The sequence below is a fragment of the Zophobas morio genome, unplaced genomic scaffold, assembly GCF_036711695.1.
Source record: "Zophobas morio isolate AGI-343-1 ecotype UQ-CSIRO unplaced genomic scaffold, CSIRO_AGI_Zmor_V1 ptg000131l, whole genome shotgun sequence".
NCBI classification, from domain to species: Eukaryota; Metazoa; Arthropoda; class Insecta; order Coleoptera; family Tenebrionidae; genus Zophobas; species Zophobas morio.
In genome coordinates this window covers 314,797-333,761 of record NW_026972236.1, presented here as the reverse complement: position 1 = coordinate 333,761, position 18,965 = coordinate 314,797, and the positions used below count along the sequence as shown (strand labels likewise).

Below are 18,965 nucleotides of genomic sequence, written 5' to 3'. Positions count from 1 at the left end.
GTTTCGAGCATAGTCGAGGAATTCGTCCTCAAGATTGCTAACAGCTGCCTAAGTCGGTTGCGATCGCAGTCCTTGTTGTTGAGTAAATAGCCAGTATTATCAATGTGAGTAAGATTATTCGAAGGAACTTTTTTAAGTTAAGTCTACCACAACGTGATATAAATCATACCTTAGTGAACAATGAAGGATATAAAAAATACAATATAATTTACTGAGGGCGGGACAGTTGTTCATACCCCTACTGAGGACCAAATCAAGAAAGCTGGTCGTGACCTTGATGAGGCCTATATATACCTAATTTCAAATAATATTAATAAAATTAATCACAGTTATTAATGAAGTGCCAACGAGTGTGAGTGACCTTAAGAAGACACAGTTAAACTCAACTTGTCTTATGTCAAGAAATTTAATCCTCTATACCCTTTGACATTAATTAATAAGGTGGTTTACTTTACTTTTTTAGTCCGCTTGTGTTTATCCTCTTCAGGAGGGGTTGTAGCCTGAAGGTGTATTATTATAAGTTACGAAGGCGAGGTTAATTTCGCAAGAGTTGGAGAGCGAAAAGACGCGTTGGTGGGAATGGAACTCACGAAACGATTAGAATGCTACTCTGATGAACCATCTTGGACGCTTGGGGATTTACGTACAACATTAAGCCAAACTAAAGTAACTGGAAATTTGGGACACGCTTTTTTTAACATGATATAAGGACAGCCAAACTTTCTAATAACGCATCTAAAGATTTATATTCGGCCCGTATGCAAATAATTGCGTTGACTCTTGGAGAAGTTATTTAATTCTCGAAGTTTTACGTATGTTTAAAAGAAATTTTTAAATTTACCACCTAAGATCTCCGATCAAAATCCGCAAGAACTATAGGAACAATTGAACAACAATTCTAACACTAGAACAGAAGCTGAAAGTAATGCTGATACGTTTTATACTCCTGTTCAAAATTTCGGAAGTAATAGTAATATATTAATATATACAAGTAAAGACCTTTCTGTCAAAAGTAATAAGAGCTACGTTTCGCTTGAATTCAAAGAGTACAAATAGGATTTGATATAGCTGGTGAAATAATTTGTTTTAATACTACCGTTATTAAAGTGAAAAGAAACCGTGATGAAATAAAATTTGAGGACGGCGAAGTTATTCATGATTTGTTTAAAGCACACCAAATGAAACGAAGTTACCATTTTTAAAAACCCGAAAGAGGCGCTCTTAGATCAGACATGGAGCCAGCTGTGAAGGAAGAACTTGCCATCCTTGAGCCGTAAATAATATTTGGGATATTGTTGACATTTATACTTTTAAGTATACAACTTGGGCATTCAGGGTTAGAAAGAATGGGAAACAGCTAAGATTTGTTTTAGAGGTTCCTACAAGTGCATGGAGCCTATTACCCTGAGTCCACCTGCTCTGTATATTTAAAAGACTGCCCGACTTAATTTTAGCTCATCAATATGAACTGGCGCAGTTGCAAATGCATATGCGAATGCTAATCTCGGTTTTAAAGTGTTAGTTAAAGTTTTAATTGAGTATCACTTTAATAGGTATACTTGGATAATCTACCTGCTGATATGTCGCTGTTGGGCAACATAGAGAAAGGTTGTCAAGCCCTGTAGCCTTACGCATTCATTATTCTAAAAATATTCTTCAGAAAGGTTTTAATACCTTAATGTCTTGTCCCACTAAATTAATAGTCGCTGACGAATTTACCTAATTTCTTACAGGAAAGCCTTTTAATACTATTAAGTAGTTTCAAGTCCCCATAGTTAAAATAAGGATCCGGGGGGGAGTATGAATTTATTATATCCTAATATTTTAAAAATTTATAATTATTTTAGAGGACCAAAATTTAGTTGCCTTTCAATAACTAGTTTCTAAAAAATGGTTCGAACCGGTAGGCAGGACAGGAAAGACCAAAGATTATTTATAAACAAGTTTCTATGTTATTAATATATCTATAAACCTATTAAGTAAATGAAGCGGCTACCATTTTATCTTTATTTTCTTGAGGCTGTCAGAGTTGCTTCACACCTAGCGCACGTTATGTAAGAGAGCGTTAGGGCTGTTTAAACCCAGGATTAAAGAGGCAAAATTAAGCGGTTTAAGATATTCTAAATTACAGAGTTTAATGTAGGGAAATTAATTTATGATATAATTAAAACTGTCCCTTTTTCCAATCTTATTCAAGGCAAAACTCGCGTCAGTGTATATTTCTATAAGTTTTTTTTTTTTGCTCTAAATTTTTCAGCATATTATGCTACCAATACACCCTGCCTACTTTGCTCTTCATTGACTTGTTTAACTACAAAAAATCTATTTAACTCTTTTTTTTTTTCGTTCTACTAGACTCTAATTTTCGAACAAACTCGCCTTTATAGTGTTCTGTCGCCTTATCTATGTTTGCATTTTTTGTATACATACTATAAGCTAAATTGAGGTATAGTTAGCAGTGATAAGCAAAACCCTTAAGAATCTTGTCGTCCTCCGCACCCTCACTTTATGTCCTTAATAATTTCCATTCCCACAATTTTTTATGTCTGTAAGCTTTCCAACTTCAGAGTATTCGTCTTATAATCGTTGATTCATGTTAAGGTTTTTCCGTGTGGCCCATAGATGTGCTTTTTTCTCTATTAGCTACTCTGTTGCCCGTGTCAGAGTGGAAATGTTTGTCTCTCTACGCCTTCTAAAACCAATGCATCACTTACACTGATGTTACCTCCTATTTTACATCCTATATAATGTTCGCATAATGGCAGAAAATCACTGCATTTAACTGGTTTATCATTAGCTCAACTAGCAGTAGTGACTCTTTTTGGTGGCTACTGCTTTTTCAGAATCCAAAATAATAATTATCCTTTGTCATACAAAATTCTTAAGCGGAGTAAATTGCTATCGGTTTTAAGGATGAACTGCCCAATGATACGACTTAAAAGGCCGTAAGAGGTTTATGAGGACAATAAGGGGCTTTAAAGTCTCAAATGTTAAAAAAGTTAATAATAATAAGTGTAAAGCATACCAAATAGGTACAAGTCCTTATAAACATAATAATGTATGAAAAAGAGAAAAAAATAGCTAACAAAACCACAAAAGAAATTTAGAAGATATAAGGATCAAAACCAAGGACATATAAAGAGACACAAGACGCACTTAGCCGTAGAGAATGTATTATCAATCGAGGAGCTTTCCACCGAGCGCAAAGGGTAGGTGGTAATTAGATGCTTAAGGTAATAACGTCGTATCACTCAAAGCCTCTATAGTGACAAAGTTTCTCATTATACTCTTAAAACACCTTCGCAACCATTAATAATAGAGAAACATAGAATTTATAAGTGCAAGCACAAACTTGATATTTTGGTTAATAATTAAAAAAATATTTTAAAATTTAAACGGAAGTTATCAAAAAATGGCTTTTTTCATCGTTCGATCAAATTGTAACTATGAGTACTTTGAGCTCTCTATCAGAAGCAGTGACAAATTCTAGCTTGCGATAAAGCGTTCTTCTTGTAAAGTACACAAAAATAAAGACAGTGCTCTTTAGCGACTAGGTTTCACATCAAATCATTTTAGAAAGATTAAATAATGCCTTCAGGGTAAATTACTCATACTTAGCATGGTTTCCCTAATAAATCATGGAAACTAAAAAAAATCAACGTTTGGAGTACAAATTAAGAATAGGGTGCACCGTTAGAAAATTAACTTTTTAAACTTTATAATGCGTTATAGTAATAATAAATTTTATGAAATAATTGAGAACAAAATGAAAAAATAAAGACATAATACTAATAGAAGAATACAAAAAAAAAGATTAGAGAGAAAACGCAAAAAAAAATAATAGGATAAAGCTTGAGGGCTGAAGTTATTGTAAAAACTTCTTTGCATTTACTTAAAAAATCGAATTCTAAAAGTCAATGAAAAACTCAATATCACCAATCAAAATTAGTTTTAAAATTGATTTTATATTACTTTCTTGTTATATAGTTATAAATTAAACAAATTACAGAACTACGAACTTAAAGTCCCAATACTTAAAAAGACTTTAGCATGCTTAAACAATATACCTAAAGGCCGTCAATATCACTGGACGAAATACCCATTAACAATTGCACCCTTAACAGGTTGTTATAGAAAATTAAAAGGCACTTCATTGAAAATCTATACATACTCGTCAAAGGAAAGCGAAATTACTCTGACGAGCACTCATTTTTTCATTTGGTTTTGAAAAGACCTAATTTAAGGATTTCTAAAACGTTACACATCTCACTTTTAATAAAACAAAACCTTTTAACGATAGATGGAATTCACGGGGTTCAACCGCAGTAATATAAATATTTTTAGTACCGGTTTATTTATTATACAATTTAATGATATTCCTACCAACAAAAGTGCCGGCTTCACGTTGAAAATATTAATAAATAATGCAAGGCTTATCGTTAAACGCCTTCTCCAACCGAAGCGTATTTTATTAAACTTTCTATAGACTGAAATTCCTACCGTCTGAATAATTAGAAGTTACCTTTTTACACGGGACTACTTTTCTTCATATTAAACTTAAAAAATGTTATTCATGTGTATATACAAGTCTATATCTCATAAAGGTTAATCACCCAATTTACCATAGGAAACTACATTTAATGGACCACGATAAAAAAACTCTAAATGTATACAAGGAGTGATACTTGGCCAATACCATTAACACATCTGTAGAAAGTTTATTGTGAGATGACCGCCGAAACTAAATATAGTCTAATATAATATAAATTGTTTGTGATTAAGCAGTCTGCGCTCGACATTACCGAGCATCCGCACAATTCATTAATCATATAAAAGCTTAGAGCTAATTGTGTACGCTATCACACTTTTAAGTGCTCGTAAATTCGGTGTTGCCTTTAACGATCAGATTGAGCGCCCAGAAAAAAGTGATGTGAGAAAATAAAAATGGGCTTCCAATGAAAGAAACTGACACAAGTGTATCCCTCTATCTAGAAGTTCAGTAAGCAACTAGAAAAAAGGGTTACAAAAACTAATAGAGGCGCAAACACTCTTTTTCATGCGTCCACTATAATAACACCTCGGGCTCATAAAAAATATTAGCAAGGAAAAGGTTAGTTGGCCCGCCACGAGGTTATTGATTACAGCTAAAGATAAATTATTAGTTTCTTTAAAGGAAAAAGCTACGTTATTTTATAACGGGCTTAATTCGAAACCAAAATCACTTAAGTGTAGGACAATGTTTAAAGAAGTTTTTCAGGAGCTACCGCGTACACTAAAAATATGCACACAGATTATATAATTGTTCACGGCACACAAAAAAAGTTCAAGGAGTGCCAAGCAGATAAAATTCTAGCGTTTAGTTCTTGGAAATATATCTAGGATTATTGGAATATCAGTGATAATCAAAGGTTTTCAAACAATATAGAAATTTTCACATAAAATTTATTATTTATTATTGTGACGCTTTGCTAATAAAACAAATAAAACCGGAATTAAACATCGTAAGTTCTACGCTGATAAGAAGACTAAAAAATGATACCTCTGACAAGAGTATAGTTATTTGGATATTTTTATTACTTTAAAACAAGAAACTAAAAAAATTTTATTTAGTAATTTATCATTCAACATACTACATTCGTTGCCTCTGCCCTAATATAAACTATGTAAACTATCATTAGTTTCACAGGAAAGGTTAAGAAGGGTAGTCTCAGAATATAGAGCTTTTTTTTAACCACACAACTCTTAAATTATAAAAGTTTATTATCCTTTCTTCCTTTTTCCCCGTATATATACAATAATAAAAGCCAGTTTGAAGCCGTAGCAGTACTGGCATTTTTAAAAATATACTCAAGTAATGTTACAATCGTTTATATTTTATACGCAGAGAGGTAGGTTTATGGCCGTTTGTGACTAAAGAGATAAATTTAACATTAACGAGGTAACTGAGAGTTTCACATTAACCAAATTGTGCTTGTAATCATTCTGAGAAGGTTGCTTTGAAGAATCCGGAGCCTGTTAACATGCAAAACCGTGCAGTAGAACAGGCCTAATGTATATTTCATATGAAAGGAGTTTAAAAAGATAAAAGACAAAATTTAATTTTTAATTTATCATTACAAAATAGTCAATATAATGCTTCCATTTTGGTGAGGAGGTAATAATAACTACAAAGTGTTTTACTAAACCGCTTCAGGGAATGATATAACATCTGCGCTTCAATTATCCCCCTTTTTTTATATCGTAGAGATGAACACCGCGTTATAACACAGGCTAAATATATGCCTTTTCAAAATACCAAAATAATTTTTATTTATATATATTAAGTTGACTTAGGTTGTATTAATTAAATGTTTACTCTGGCTCCATGTTTAAACATGTTATAGCCGGTAAGTACCTTGAATTTAATATCAGAGTCGGTTAAATTTTATTCAGCAAAATGTTTGATTATGATTTTAAAAGAGTTGGTTATTGATGTCTCTGTATTATAGTCATATATAGACCTCTGTAGGTAATTGTGTTTTGTTAATGCTATATATTCTTAATAAAATGTTAATACTTACAGCGACCTAGTCGACATTTATTCAAAGAAAAATTAGAATTAGAATTAAAAACTATCGATAAACCTAGTTTATTACAATTTTTATTCTGAAGCAGTAATGGAAAAACAAATTTATATATCGCGAACTAACCATAGAGTTAGTTTTACGCCACAAAAAACCTCATAATAAAAATAAGTTACTTATCTATACTGACCAATAATCTCGAGCTAATTATTAGATAAAATGTTTATTGGAATAGATAATTTAAAAATAGATCTAAAAAACTAACAAAAGTTTAGACGGTATTCATCAGCTGAAACGTTTTAAATTAGTTTTACTTTTCGGCCGACTCTTAGTAAATTCACGTGCAGGGCATACATTTGGCAAGTTCAATCTACTCATAAACTATTACTTTCCTCTGAAATTATCTATAAACTTTTGTAATATGAATTTATAAAAATTCTTATTTTCATCATTAAAAAACCCCTTTGCAGGATATACCCACTTAAAAAGTTTTTATAGTCAACTTAGGTAATACAAAAAAGAATTGCCTAGCTTAATTTTTTTTTTTAAGTAAAAAAAATTTTCGTTTATCATAAAAATGATTTCAAAATATTTTTTAATCTAATTTTAACTTTTTAAAACCGTTTACGATGGTAAAATAAAGGTATTTTTTCGTTTTACAAAAAGAATGTTTAGGAAACCTCATCTATACCACCTGTTTTCAGGCAACTGCTGCACTTTTATATATATTATTCCGCTCATCCGGACTGGATAACTTTTTTTCCAGTATTCCCTCCTTTGCTTATAGCGCTTCGAATTTGAAATTTTTGATAGGTACCCGCAATGCCTTAACATTTATTTTTTAACAATTTTTATTCAATTTAAAAAATTATTCTTTGGTACATATATATTTTGTTATTTTTATTTTTCATTTAGTTAATGAACTATAAGGTTGTGGTCAAAAACTTTATTTTAAAAATTTGAATTCTATTTCTAGCTGCCTATTATATCAGAGCTCTTGTAATAAATAATATAAATCTTTTTTTTATCTCTTAAAGAAAAAAACCTTTTGAAATGGAACCTAAAGGATACGTTAAAGAAGTTAAAAGTTTCGAAGAGTTAAAAGTTCTTTTGAAAGAAAACAAAAAGGTAAGACTTAATAATTTTGGTTAATACGTATTATTTCTCTGCGCATTTAAATTATAACCGTGAGACCTGTAACTATATAAATAGGTTGTTGTAGATGTTTCAGCTACCTGGTGCAATCCTTGTAAGGCGATAGCTCCCGTGTTTGAAAAGTTAGCAGCGGAGCATCGAAATTTACTTTTTTGCAAAGTATAATATTTTAGTGTAAACATTAATAACATTAAATTATAAAAGACTACTAGGAGTTAAATTCTTAAAAATTTCTGTTTTTGCTTGCAATCTTTTATATTTATATAATGTTAAGCTTTTTTAAAATAAAATGGCAACTATAATACTGAATATTATTTCATTCTGCAACTTTTATATCTTCAATTTTTTTGTTATATCATAAATATTAATATTATCACTGCTTTATAAACTTTTTGTAGTAAAGATTCTTATAATACTCATAATAATGTGCTCGCGTGATAGGTCGATCTGGACGAGTGCGCTTCTATAGCGGATGCGTATGAAATCTCCGGCGTCCCTGCCTTTTTGTTATTTTTGGATGGAGAATTATTTGACCGTTTAACTGGAGCAAAGTCTAATGAACTTACTAAAAAAATTGAAAATTTAGAAGAGCACAAATAATAAAAATTATTAGTTTCCAATAATAAAGATAATTTTTGTTTTTAGTGTTTGCACTTTTTTGATAAATGTTTATGTATAAGTACCTCATAATTAACATAGACGAAATAGTAGCATTTTTAATTTTTTTATTTTTAAAAAAAGTTTTTATCAGAAGCAAAGAGATAAATACAACCAATTAGTTTTTTCAAACTTATTTATTCTTGGAAAAAACATCTTGAATAATAATTAATTGTAAAAAAGGCGCTAATTTGTTTTATTTGTATTAATAAATTAAAAATTGATTAAAAAAATTTTTTAGATGGACCATTTTTTATTGTAAACTATTTTAAAGAAATTATTTTTAAAAGAAACCTTTAAAAAAAAGGATGTTATTTTTAAGTTGTTATTTATGCTATTAAATTTTCTTTGCGGAGTTGGCGCAGTTAACTAAAGTCTCAAGTAAATAATCTGTCGCCTTCACTATAATGAATTTCTCTTGCAAAGAAATATTATATTATTCCCAACGCAGTATAGGTTATATTGTACACTTGAAAGTGTCGCGGTAAAAGTTTTTTCTGTAGTAAAATAAAGTAAAATTTGTAAGGAGACATTTTTTAGTAAAAGTATAAAAAATAATTGTAAAAGAAATTAAGTTGAGAATAATTTCTTTATCGTTTTCCTTAAAAGTGTTATATGGAATGGCTCGTAAGATCTTATGGGAAGTATTGTAAATAATAGTTAAAAGGTGAAGTGCACTTAAAATTTAACAATAGTAAAAACATTTTTCGAGGTTTATAAAGTTTCTTGAAACTTTAATACGCTAAAAGACTTAGTATAATTTTAAGATAATCGTAAATCGATAAAGTAAAGTTGCAATGGTTTTGTTTTAAAACAAATTAACAAGATAAAACCTTTTGTTTTACCCAAAGAAAACTAAACTAGAAATAATAAAATAAAACGTGTATATTAAAAAATAATCTAATACCTCAGATTCTCAAGTTTTTATTTGTGTGTAACTTTACAAGGTTTTAATTTTTTTTCTATATATTTAATAAATATATTTTATTATTAATACATTTAAAAATTTAAAATTATGCAGTTTATTAAAAATGTGGTAAAACTTTGTTAGTGGTAAGGAAAAAAAGGCTATAAATTTTAATTAGGAAAACAGTAAACGAAACAGAAAAACTAGCTGGAAGTACGAAGTTGCACTCTACTCAGCTACTCAAAAAAAATTTATAAAAATTTTGGTTTAAAAAACTTAAAATTATCCATGTATTTCTTTTCAAGTGCAATAATTTTTAGTTAATTTAAAGTTTTTTAACGCAGATATCACGCTAACTTATAAGATATTAAAAATAAAAGTAAAATAAATTTTTTTTTAAATTTTTATAAATTAAATATCTAGTTACTTGCAATAATTTTTTTTATAAAAAAGCATAAATTTTAAAGCATCCTCCTGTTTATATTATCAGTTAAATTTAATTCACTACTCGAAAATTATCGGTGAAAAATTAGAAACACTAAAGGTACCTTACTTGAACTATAAAGGAATTTAAAAATTTACTTTTATATTTTTTGCTTTACGGAAAGAAACCTAAATTAGACTATAAATTTTTAATTTTTTGTGTTTCTTAGTATATTTTTAATTCAAAGGCAGTATAATATATTTTATTGCTGTAGGAATATTTATTTTAAATCAATGTCTCACAAAACTCTTGAAGAAAAACTGCTTCTGGGACTTGAAAAAACCAGCGATAGCAGCAATAACGACTCGGATCAGTCCAATATTGAAAGTGAAGAAGAAAAAAATTTGGAGCCCTATTACGAAGTTTAAAATAACTACTTAAAGCCTTGGATTTTTTTATTCAACACTTACAATGAGAAACTTATAATAATTCTACTATTAAATATGACAAGGAAATTCCAGCAGTAGATGCAAATAAAGGCGCAAGCTCTGGCCCAAAGGGTGTACTTCAGGATTACAGAAGATTTTTACATAAACAAACAATACAAAATGCTAAAAATAAATTAAAATTAATTGAGGAAGCCAAACGCTTCTCCGTTCTCGTGAGTACTTATAATATAATTATAAGTATGTTATAGCCTCTTAATTATATATAATATTATTAGAAAAAAGAAGATGAATATGAAGAGCCATTTTTTGATGATCAGTTTTTAAATGAATATAAACTGAAAAAACTCAGCGAAATTACAAGGGAGATAGATTCTCTAAAGTAATTTATCCATATTAATATAAAAGTTGTTCTGTAAAAAAGTTACTTTTTAACAATTCGCTAAATTTAATAAGTCGTAGTTTCTTTGAATTATTTTATAACTTTTACTTAGTAGTTAACGGTTTATAGATTTTATAAATCAAAAATTGGTAAATTTAGAAGAATTTTAATCAATAAAAAATTATTTAGATCTAATCTAAAATAAAGTTTTTACACAATTTCTGCGCTTTTAACATAAACATTTTTATATTTATTTTTTTTATTAAGACAACTATAACTTAAAGGTCTACTAAATATTATTCTATCGGTTATTATACAAAAAAAATATATAAAAGTACGTTTTCTTTTTTTTTTTTTTTAAGAATCGAAACTTTTAATTAAAATACAGTGTAATACTTGATTTCAATAAAGTTCTGTTCTTCTTTACCCTTATAAATGAAAATATCTCGATTTAGTAATTTATCTAAGTAAGCTTGCTATTTTTAACAAAAATAATAAATACGCAAAGACAAGTAGTATTTTCATAGAGAAATAAGAAGTTTTCTTTATTTATTTAAATTTATTATCTAAATAACAAAAAATAGGCGTTCTTATATTTTCTAAAGTTAAAATTTCGTAATTATTTGACTTAAAATCATTGTTTTACAAATAAAATTTCAACTTCTTTGAAGCGATTTTTTCGGCATAATCTTGTGTATTCAAATTCTGTTTCGTGATATATAGAATTTAATTTTATTAAATTTAAAAAAAGCAAGTTTTTCATTATAACTTTAAGTAAATTATGATCTTTTAACTGAATATAAAAAAAAGCGTGTCGATATACACTCCCTCTGTACTAAGTAGTTATAAAAAATATAGTAATAACTTTTTTACAAAACGATTTCTATTGTTGTTTTTATATTATTTTACTATATTACACGTTTTGTTAATAATAATTTATTAAGTGATAATATTAATTTGGTTGTAGGAAATTTGGAACTTTACGCGAAATTAATATAAGCAGCTACTTAGAAGAAATTGATGGTGAAGATCGTAAAACAAATGTAGTCGTTCACTTATATGAGCCGGTTATTATTATTTTATCGATCCTTCTTGTTATATAATAAAATAAATAATAATGTTTTTCTTATTATTTGTTGAAGTTTTTATTTTCTTTAAGTATATAATTATAATTAAGATATTTATAAAAACTATTATTTATTTGACAAGTTATAACTTCTTACAAGCAATTTAATAAATAAAATGAATAATAAAAATTATAGAAAAGATTTTATTGAATTTAATAAATAACAGTTACAAAAGAAAACATTTTCTATAGAATTAAATAATTAACCAAGAGAAAACGTTTAATTATGATTGAAACTCAAAGAAAACGAGTTCTTGTATATTACAGACTACTAAGTGGTACAGTTTTTAGGTTTGTAGAGAGTGAAATAATATTAAGGAAATAGTCTTGAATCTGGAAGGTCGCTGGAAATTTCTTATGAAAATACAGCCTTTGCTTTATTGCTAAAAAAAATTTAATGGTGCTTTAGTTATATGAAAAGCAATAATTTCGTTAAATGTTCATTATAATCTGAGAAGTAAATAAGTTTTTTTAGGAATACACCTATTAAAATAAAATATTTCTACTACCTGCAATTCATTATTTTATGTACTTTTAACTTCATTTCTTGCTTTTTAAAAAAATTCTGTTTAACAAATTTCTTAGTAAGATTTTACAATCTTTTCTACTGCTTAGCTATTTGTAGGCTTATAGTCCTTTCAATATAGTTTTAACTTTAGAGATCAATCTTTGATGAACAACAATTATTAAATAAATATATTAATACTAGTTAATAATTTGTTTAAACCAATTTATTGCTAAGCTATATTAAAAATAAATTCATACTAATTTTTTTAATATTATTTTTCATATTTATAAAAGAGCATTCCTTTATGTCGCCATATGAATACTTGTTTGAGCCTTCTTGCACGCGACTTTCCCCTTGTGAAGTTCATCTATATCAAAGCTTTGACAGTTAGCGAAAAATTTAATAGTGACGTTGGCCTTCCAGCTATACTTATTTATAGAGGCGGTAAATTCTTTACTTTTAATACCTTTTGCCTTTATACGTATTGTTGGGCAAAAGCGACTTTAGAGCTTCCCGCTCAATTTATATTATTTTAGTATCAAAAACTTAAATTTTTTCTTTAAAATTTTTACTTTGTTTTTTATATTTTTATCCATTTTTACCATATTTTTGGTTTTTTTTTAGATATATTTTTATATTCTAACTTTTCATTCTTAAATCTTATAAAAGTTTGAAATTTTTTAGTAGAAATTAAACTAAAATTGGTATAAAAATATATTTAAAATAGATTCCATAAAAATATAGAGAACAGCATAATATTTTGATTCTAAATTTTTTTATTTTACAATTATTATTGTCAAAGAAAGGGTGATTGTTTTAAACAAATTTTGAAATGTATTTTGATTATAACAAATATATTTTATTTTGTGCAACTCTATTTTCAGCACATTTTTCATAGAAATAAATATGAAATATTAATTCGAGACTCCAATATAACTAAAAGTATCTAAAACCTTCTTTATTTATTTACCACCAAGCAAAGTTTACTTTACATAATAAGCTCTGCAGGTAGTTTAACTATGAACACATAATTATATACATAGTTAATTGTAAATTTAGTAACTATTTACTTCTATTCCTTTTGAGCAAAGCAGATTTTCATTTTTATTCCTTAAATATAATTGAATATTTCCTGTACTATAGCTGTTACGGTTATTAAATTATAATACATGCAAAGTTGCTGTTTTTAAAAATTATATATTAAAACTTTTGAACACCAAATATACTTGACAAGGAAAATCTTTACTTCCGAATTCACTAAAAAATGATTAGTTAATTATTATAACATAAATTTCTATGTTGAAGCTTATAAATTTTTTTTTGCATTTTTATTGTAAAATATACTTTTTTGATTTAATTTCGGAGTAAAATCGTATAATCATAATTACCAGGAAAATTAGTTGCTAATCTTGTTAACGTCGTTGACTATGTGGGAATGAATTTTGCAATTCCAGAATTGAATCAAATGCTTTTAAAGTACTTTTATAGTTAGTAAGCGTTTCAAAATTAACTTATTATATTGATGTAAAAGATTCAAAGTTATTAGTGAATATGATTTGCTGACACTAAAGCAGAAAAATCAAGAGGATTTAACGAAATATAATTAGTTCTTAATCTTGGAACTTTTTAATAAAAGTTTAAAACACTTCCGAGTATGCTATGTTGGTTTCGGTCAGTTCCCATAATATTTTTATTATGCTTGATAGAAAACTTATGTAAAAGCTTTTGTAGTGATAATGCCTTACTTTCTCCAATCGAATGCAAATTAAATTTACTAAATAACTAAATCTAATAACTTTCTTTATTACATTTTTTATTAACCGCATCAAGAAATATACCAGTTTTCTAATCCAGCTGCTTTGGGAAAATCTTCTCTTGGTGCTACTAACTATTTCTTAATGATATTGAGCATTATTAAGTAGCATTAAATAAATTTTTTTATGTTTTTAATTTAACTTTTTTTTAGGCACTAAAAATGATTAATTATATTATTCTATAGGTATGCGTTGATATTTATTTTAAATTAACTTATCTTTTAGCACTCTTGTATATTTTTTTTTTTATAAAAATTATTTTTAATTTTTGTAAGCGCACAGGCATGATTAGGGGAGATTCATACTACCCTAGTTTTTAATTGCAAATATAATAAAAATTTTGGTAGTTACTATTTATGATTTTTTTAAGAGTAAAAATTTAAAGACTCTAAAAAGTATTTGGAAGAGCACTGACCTAATAATAAGGTGAGGATTCGAAAATTATAACAAAAAAAAATTAAAAAAATAATGGGCCATCAGCACTTTTAATTTTAATTAGACGTATCTTTTTATTAATAATATTCTTTTAAAAACTTACGTATTTTTTTCAAATGTTTTTTTGAATTATGAAAGTTTCTTATAATATTTTTTGCTTGTTAATATATATAAAATAACTAAATAATGGAAAAAGTCCTCGAACAAGTAATTAAATAAAATATTCTGCAGGAAAGTGGCAGGTGCCTCTCTTAAGTATAAACGCTAATCACTTAAAAGTTAATTAATTTAAATCATCACTATGTGAAAAATAAGTCTATTCAAAAAAATAATTATAAAACTTGAAGAACTAATTAATCTTCTTCTGAAAAGAAGGAGACATCAGTCTCCGATTCACTTCCAACAGCACACGCTTAATATTAATAAAAGTAGAAGGTTAAACTACTATTAAATAATAATGAGTAAATGAAAATAACAAATCTCGTGGGGTTCCACTTTTTCGAGATTCGAATTTTTCCTTTCAAACGAAGAAATTTGTGTTTCCCGTTTAAGTGCAGTATCTTCTTGTATGGCTGTGTTAAAAAAATTATCAGCAAAAATAATTTTTATATATATTTTTTCAACCATCTAAACGAGATAATTGGGAGTGTAATTTGTCTAACTCTGAAGGATATGGCCTGCTAAAAGGATGAAGTTCGTAAGCCGAATTCCAGCGGGGAGGAGGGGCAACAGAGTAGGCGAGTAGGCCCGCATACTTTATAATATTATTTACGGGAACTTCCCTTTCTAAAATTAAAATTAAAGCTATTTAACAAATTAAAAAAAAAATTAAGATAAACTATTTTCAAAAAAGGTGCGATGCTTTTTGCTCTTCTCCACAACCTGCTCTAAATTGTTCTCAACTTGTGAAAAATTAAAATTAAAATGAGAGTGAATAAAACCTGAAGCAATAAACCTTTTTTTAAAACGGACAAAACATCTACTAATGCTTTATCTACCCGCTTAATTAATTCTTCCAAATAATTTATATGGCTTTGGAATCTTTGATGTTCAACTACTATCGGAAAAAAATAAGTATAAATAATAAAATAAAAGTTAATAGAAGTATTATTAGTATAAAAAAAAATACATGTTCTTAGTCCTATATTTAGTTCTTCGTCTTTTTCAAATATTTTGGTCAGAACATCAAGGCTGGACTCTGGTTTCTTATTACAATATTTATTTAAAAGTTTTATATCCTATTGTATTATAATGTACCAGCGAATCTAATGAGCTAAGAAACTGGTTAAATAACTCTTGATACTCACCCACTATTTTTTTTAATCCGTATTGGATGGGAATGCTTCGAAAAGTGTCTAGTTTATCTTCCATACACTACTCTTTTATCAGGTTAGTGTCAACAAAAGTTTTTAATCGTTATAGGTAGGCCCATCTGAGATATATTTCTAGTAGTATTAAAATTAAAACTAGAAAACACTACTATTTATAGTGTTTTTAATAGAAGGACATGAAACTTCGTAACTTCTATCGTTAAGCGTTGGACCGTCTTCAGTGAGAACACATGATGAACTTTGGGGTGTTATTCTTATCACTTTGGTCAAAACGCCAGGAACTCTGAAGTTAACTTATTTTCGTTAAGATTTTTTAACAGAATCATTTTTTTTTAAAAAAAAATTAACTTCCCCTGTATAGACTTCTGAAAGGGAGGAAATAGAAAGAAATTAGCTTCATGCATTGCAGGAACTGAAGACGTGTTAGTATCCAAAAAAAATTCGCTAGTAAAATTCTTTTAGCTTACTTATTTGCAAATGTATAGGTATATCAGGAATTTTTTGTTTAGTTGACTTAGGTTTCACCCTTTAACAATGCTTTTCTTTTAATATAACGAACTTTTATAAATACTATTTTTTTTTGCCTTTTTTTTTTAATGCCTCTAAGTAGAAAAAGTTTATAAATAGTTGTTTAAGCTTCAATATCACATCACTGAGAATTATAGTTATTATTGACAGTCATCGGTCTGTGTTTGTTAAGCACACCCATTACAATATTATTTAGTAAAATAATATAGTAATAATATATAATATTTTCACGCCCAACTTGTCCCTCTTCTTCATCTACGAGTTCTAACAGTTAGTTATCACGAAGCTGTGGCTCCAATTCCACTGGTAGATGAAAATCTCTTTTATAAACTATAGTGTTTTTTTCAACTCCACATACCCTAATTTTTGAATGTAATAATAGTAATATTTTGGGTGTATTAATCTGCAATTCTGAAGTGTAATATTTCAATAGCTTTTATTTCGTTAATACTTAATAACTTAGAAGAACAATACAGTTAAGAAATAAACTGGCAGCTAGCGAGTTAAAGATACGTTAATTTGTGGATCAATTTTAAGGACCGAATACTAACAGACTAACTATATATTCCCATTTTATATTCATTATAATGTAGCCCTACTCTAATTAATTAGAACGCTCACATATATCAAAAGCGCTACAGAAAATTCAACTCTCTTCAACTTATCCTTTGTTTGTGTCATCAATATATGTGTAGAGTGAATGGAATAAATAGTAATCTTGCAAAGTACTAATTTTATTATATGAAATAAACAGTGCGTTGAAGATTTAAGGGGGTTAATAAAAATTTATTAAAATTTTAAGGCATTCCAGCGCTAAAAAGAAAAAGATATTGGCAAATACTACTATAGACTAAAGGCTATCATAAGTAGCCAGACATCGTAAACTATTAAATGGCATACTTGAAGTCGTACGCTATAATAGACAAGCGCCGACACCAATATTTTTTAGGGTGAAGCAAACAAATACCAAAAAGCTAATTTATAAATCATATCAAAAATAAAGAAACAGAGTATGTAGGCAATTTTAAAATTTAAGTATAACTTTACGAACTAATAACGATTATTATTCTAAAAATTTATCGCATCTGTATAACCCAGTAATTTAATAAATATTAAAATTTTTATCGTAATTTTCTAACTTTGCCCCAACCAATAGTTAGGCAAGGTCAAAGTAATGAGCGCTGTTCATAATAAGTACATCCATGTGAATAAATAAAAAAAGTCGAGGCATTTCTTTAACAAAAAGTGCAATATATATCATACTAGCGAAATAAACAGGTGTGGGTCTGATGTTCTTTTTCTCTCAGTATACTCTTTTGTTTTTCTTGTTAAATTCTTTTGATAATGAATAGTGTGCCAAGCGATCCGTTAGTAAGGGACTACCACATTGTAAGGTTAAATACGTAAAACCATCGTACCGGAGTCGAGAGTTGTCGTCGTAGCTCAGCGGTTAAGAGCACTGACGCGCATACTCAAGGTCTTAGGTTCAATTCCCACCGTGCGACTTCTTTTTCAGTCATTGATGGTCGTGTATATAACCTCGCCCTCATAAAATCTAATAAATTGTTTCCAAAGAAATATTGACCAGATGTTATAGCATTAGTTCGCTGTGCAACGCGTAATAGGCACAATCCACGGACTGTGCTTTTTGATGGTTTTGCATTTTGACGTACTTGGAACGAGGAAGCTATTACTAATGTCTTGAGTCCAGAAACCATGGTCAGTTGAATTCATAAGTTTTTTGCTGTCCATTTAAATATTTAACGTTTTAATCACTGCCTTGGCTTTGTCACTACATACCCCTCACGTAGGCGTCACGATAGAAATAATCTTACGTGTTGCGGTTGCCGGGAATGAAAGGGTTGTCTCCTTAACTTAAATGGTTGGAGAATAAAGCACCTATAATTAGCCTCGTGGGTTCGAGTACCTTCATTGCAGCTCTTATTATCTGAACTTGGTGAACATGGTTAGGCTTCTTAAGAACAACTCTTAAAAAATTTAAATATTTATCAAACACCGAGCAATTTATCGTATCCCAAGTCGAAGGCGGCCTAGCGGAAGCAAACGTTTTTTATGGAGAACGAATAACAGCACGAGGAAGACTGTTAATGGGAAACGCTTCTAACAGGCGTTAGCTAAACCCTCTTTTAACAAAAGCAAAGAATTTTTGGGTTTTACCTGGAACTGAATATTGTTACCAAGTTTGGGTTTCCTGTTATTTTCAAAGTAATCTTTTTTGTCAAAAACACGGATCTTATTAGTAAGCTTCTCATGTGAATTTTATTGACCCCCCACGTTAAAGTATGTAATGAAAGAAAAGATTCAGCGAAGCGACGAAGGATGGATTTTTTGTATACAAGAAATAATTAAAGATAAATTACATAGCTCTCTATAGGTTTGAGAAATTAATTTGCTTTTTTCAAAGAAGCCTTTACTCTTTGAGCTCATTTCAAAGGGTCTTAGTAAACCTTCACTCTATTTTGATCAAAAGTTTTTCGATTTCGTAAAACACAGAAGCTTATTACCTTTTCAGAATAAAGGACGTGGCTCGTCCACGCGTTCTGCAACTGCCTATTCCGGCCACCTTTTCCACCACAACAAAAAGCTGATGGGTACCGATCACAGCTAGTTGTGGGTCATCACCGAGTTGACGGAACAATATGTAATTCAAAATAGCTACATAAGTTGT

General features: G+C 28.6%; 2 protein-coding genes and 1 long non-coding RNA gene across 3 annotated transcripts; 2 read left to right on the top strand and 1 right to left on the bottom strand.

Moving 5' to 3' along the window:
- The first annotated feature begins 609 nt into the window (after positions 1-609).
- On the top strand, positions 610-1,924 carry LOC135145202 (uncharacterized). Its single transcript, XR_010283364.1, has 4 exons — positions 610-1,273; positions 1,336-1,664; positions 1,734-1,798; positions 1,848-1,924. It is a non-coding gene; the product is annotated as an uncharacterized LOC135145202 (long non-coding RNA).
- Positions 1,925-9,999: 8,075 nt separating this feature from the next.
- Positions 10,000-13,775, top strand: LOC135145152 (phosducin-like protein). Its single transcript, XM_064077249.1, has 7 exons — positions 10,000-10,128; positions 10,218-10,367; positions 10,431-10,534; positions 11,502-11,601; positions 12,462-12,612; positions 13,560-13,644; positions 13,700-13,775. The coding sequence occupies exons 1-7, from the start codon at positions 10,000-10,002 to the stop codon at positions 13,773-13,775; spliced, it is 795 nt and encodes a 264-aa protein (XP_063933319.1).
- Positions 13,776-14,757: 982 nt separating this feature from the next.
- On the bottom strand, positions 14,758-15,960 carry LOC135145136 (uncharacterized). The gene is made up of 8 exons (XM_064077242.1): positions 15,925-15,960; positions 15,675-15,862; positions 15,547-15,622; positions 15,373-15,474; positions 15,257-15,319; positions 15,042-15,203; positions 14,894-14,989; positions 14,758-14,829 (listed from the first exon to the last, which is right to left on the bottom strand). Exons 2-8 carry the CDS (start codon positions 15,786-15,788, stop codon positions 14,771-14,773), a joined length of 672 nt encoding a protein of 223 aa, XP_063933312.1. The 5' UTR covers positions 15,789-15,862; positions 15,925-15,960; the 3' UTR covers positions 14,758-14,770.
- Positions 15,961-18,965: the final 3,005 nt, after the last annotated feature.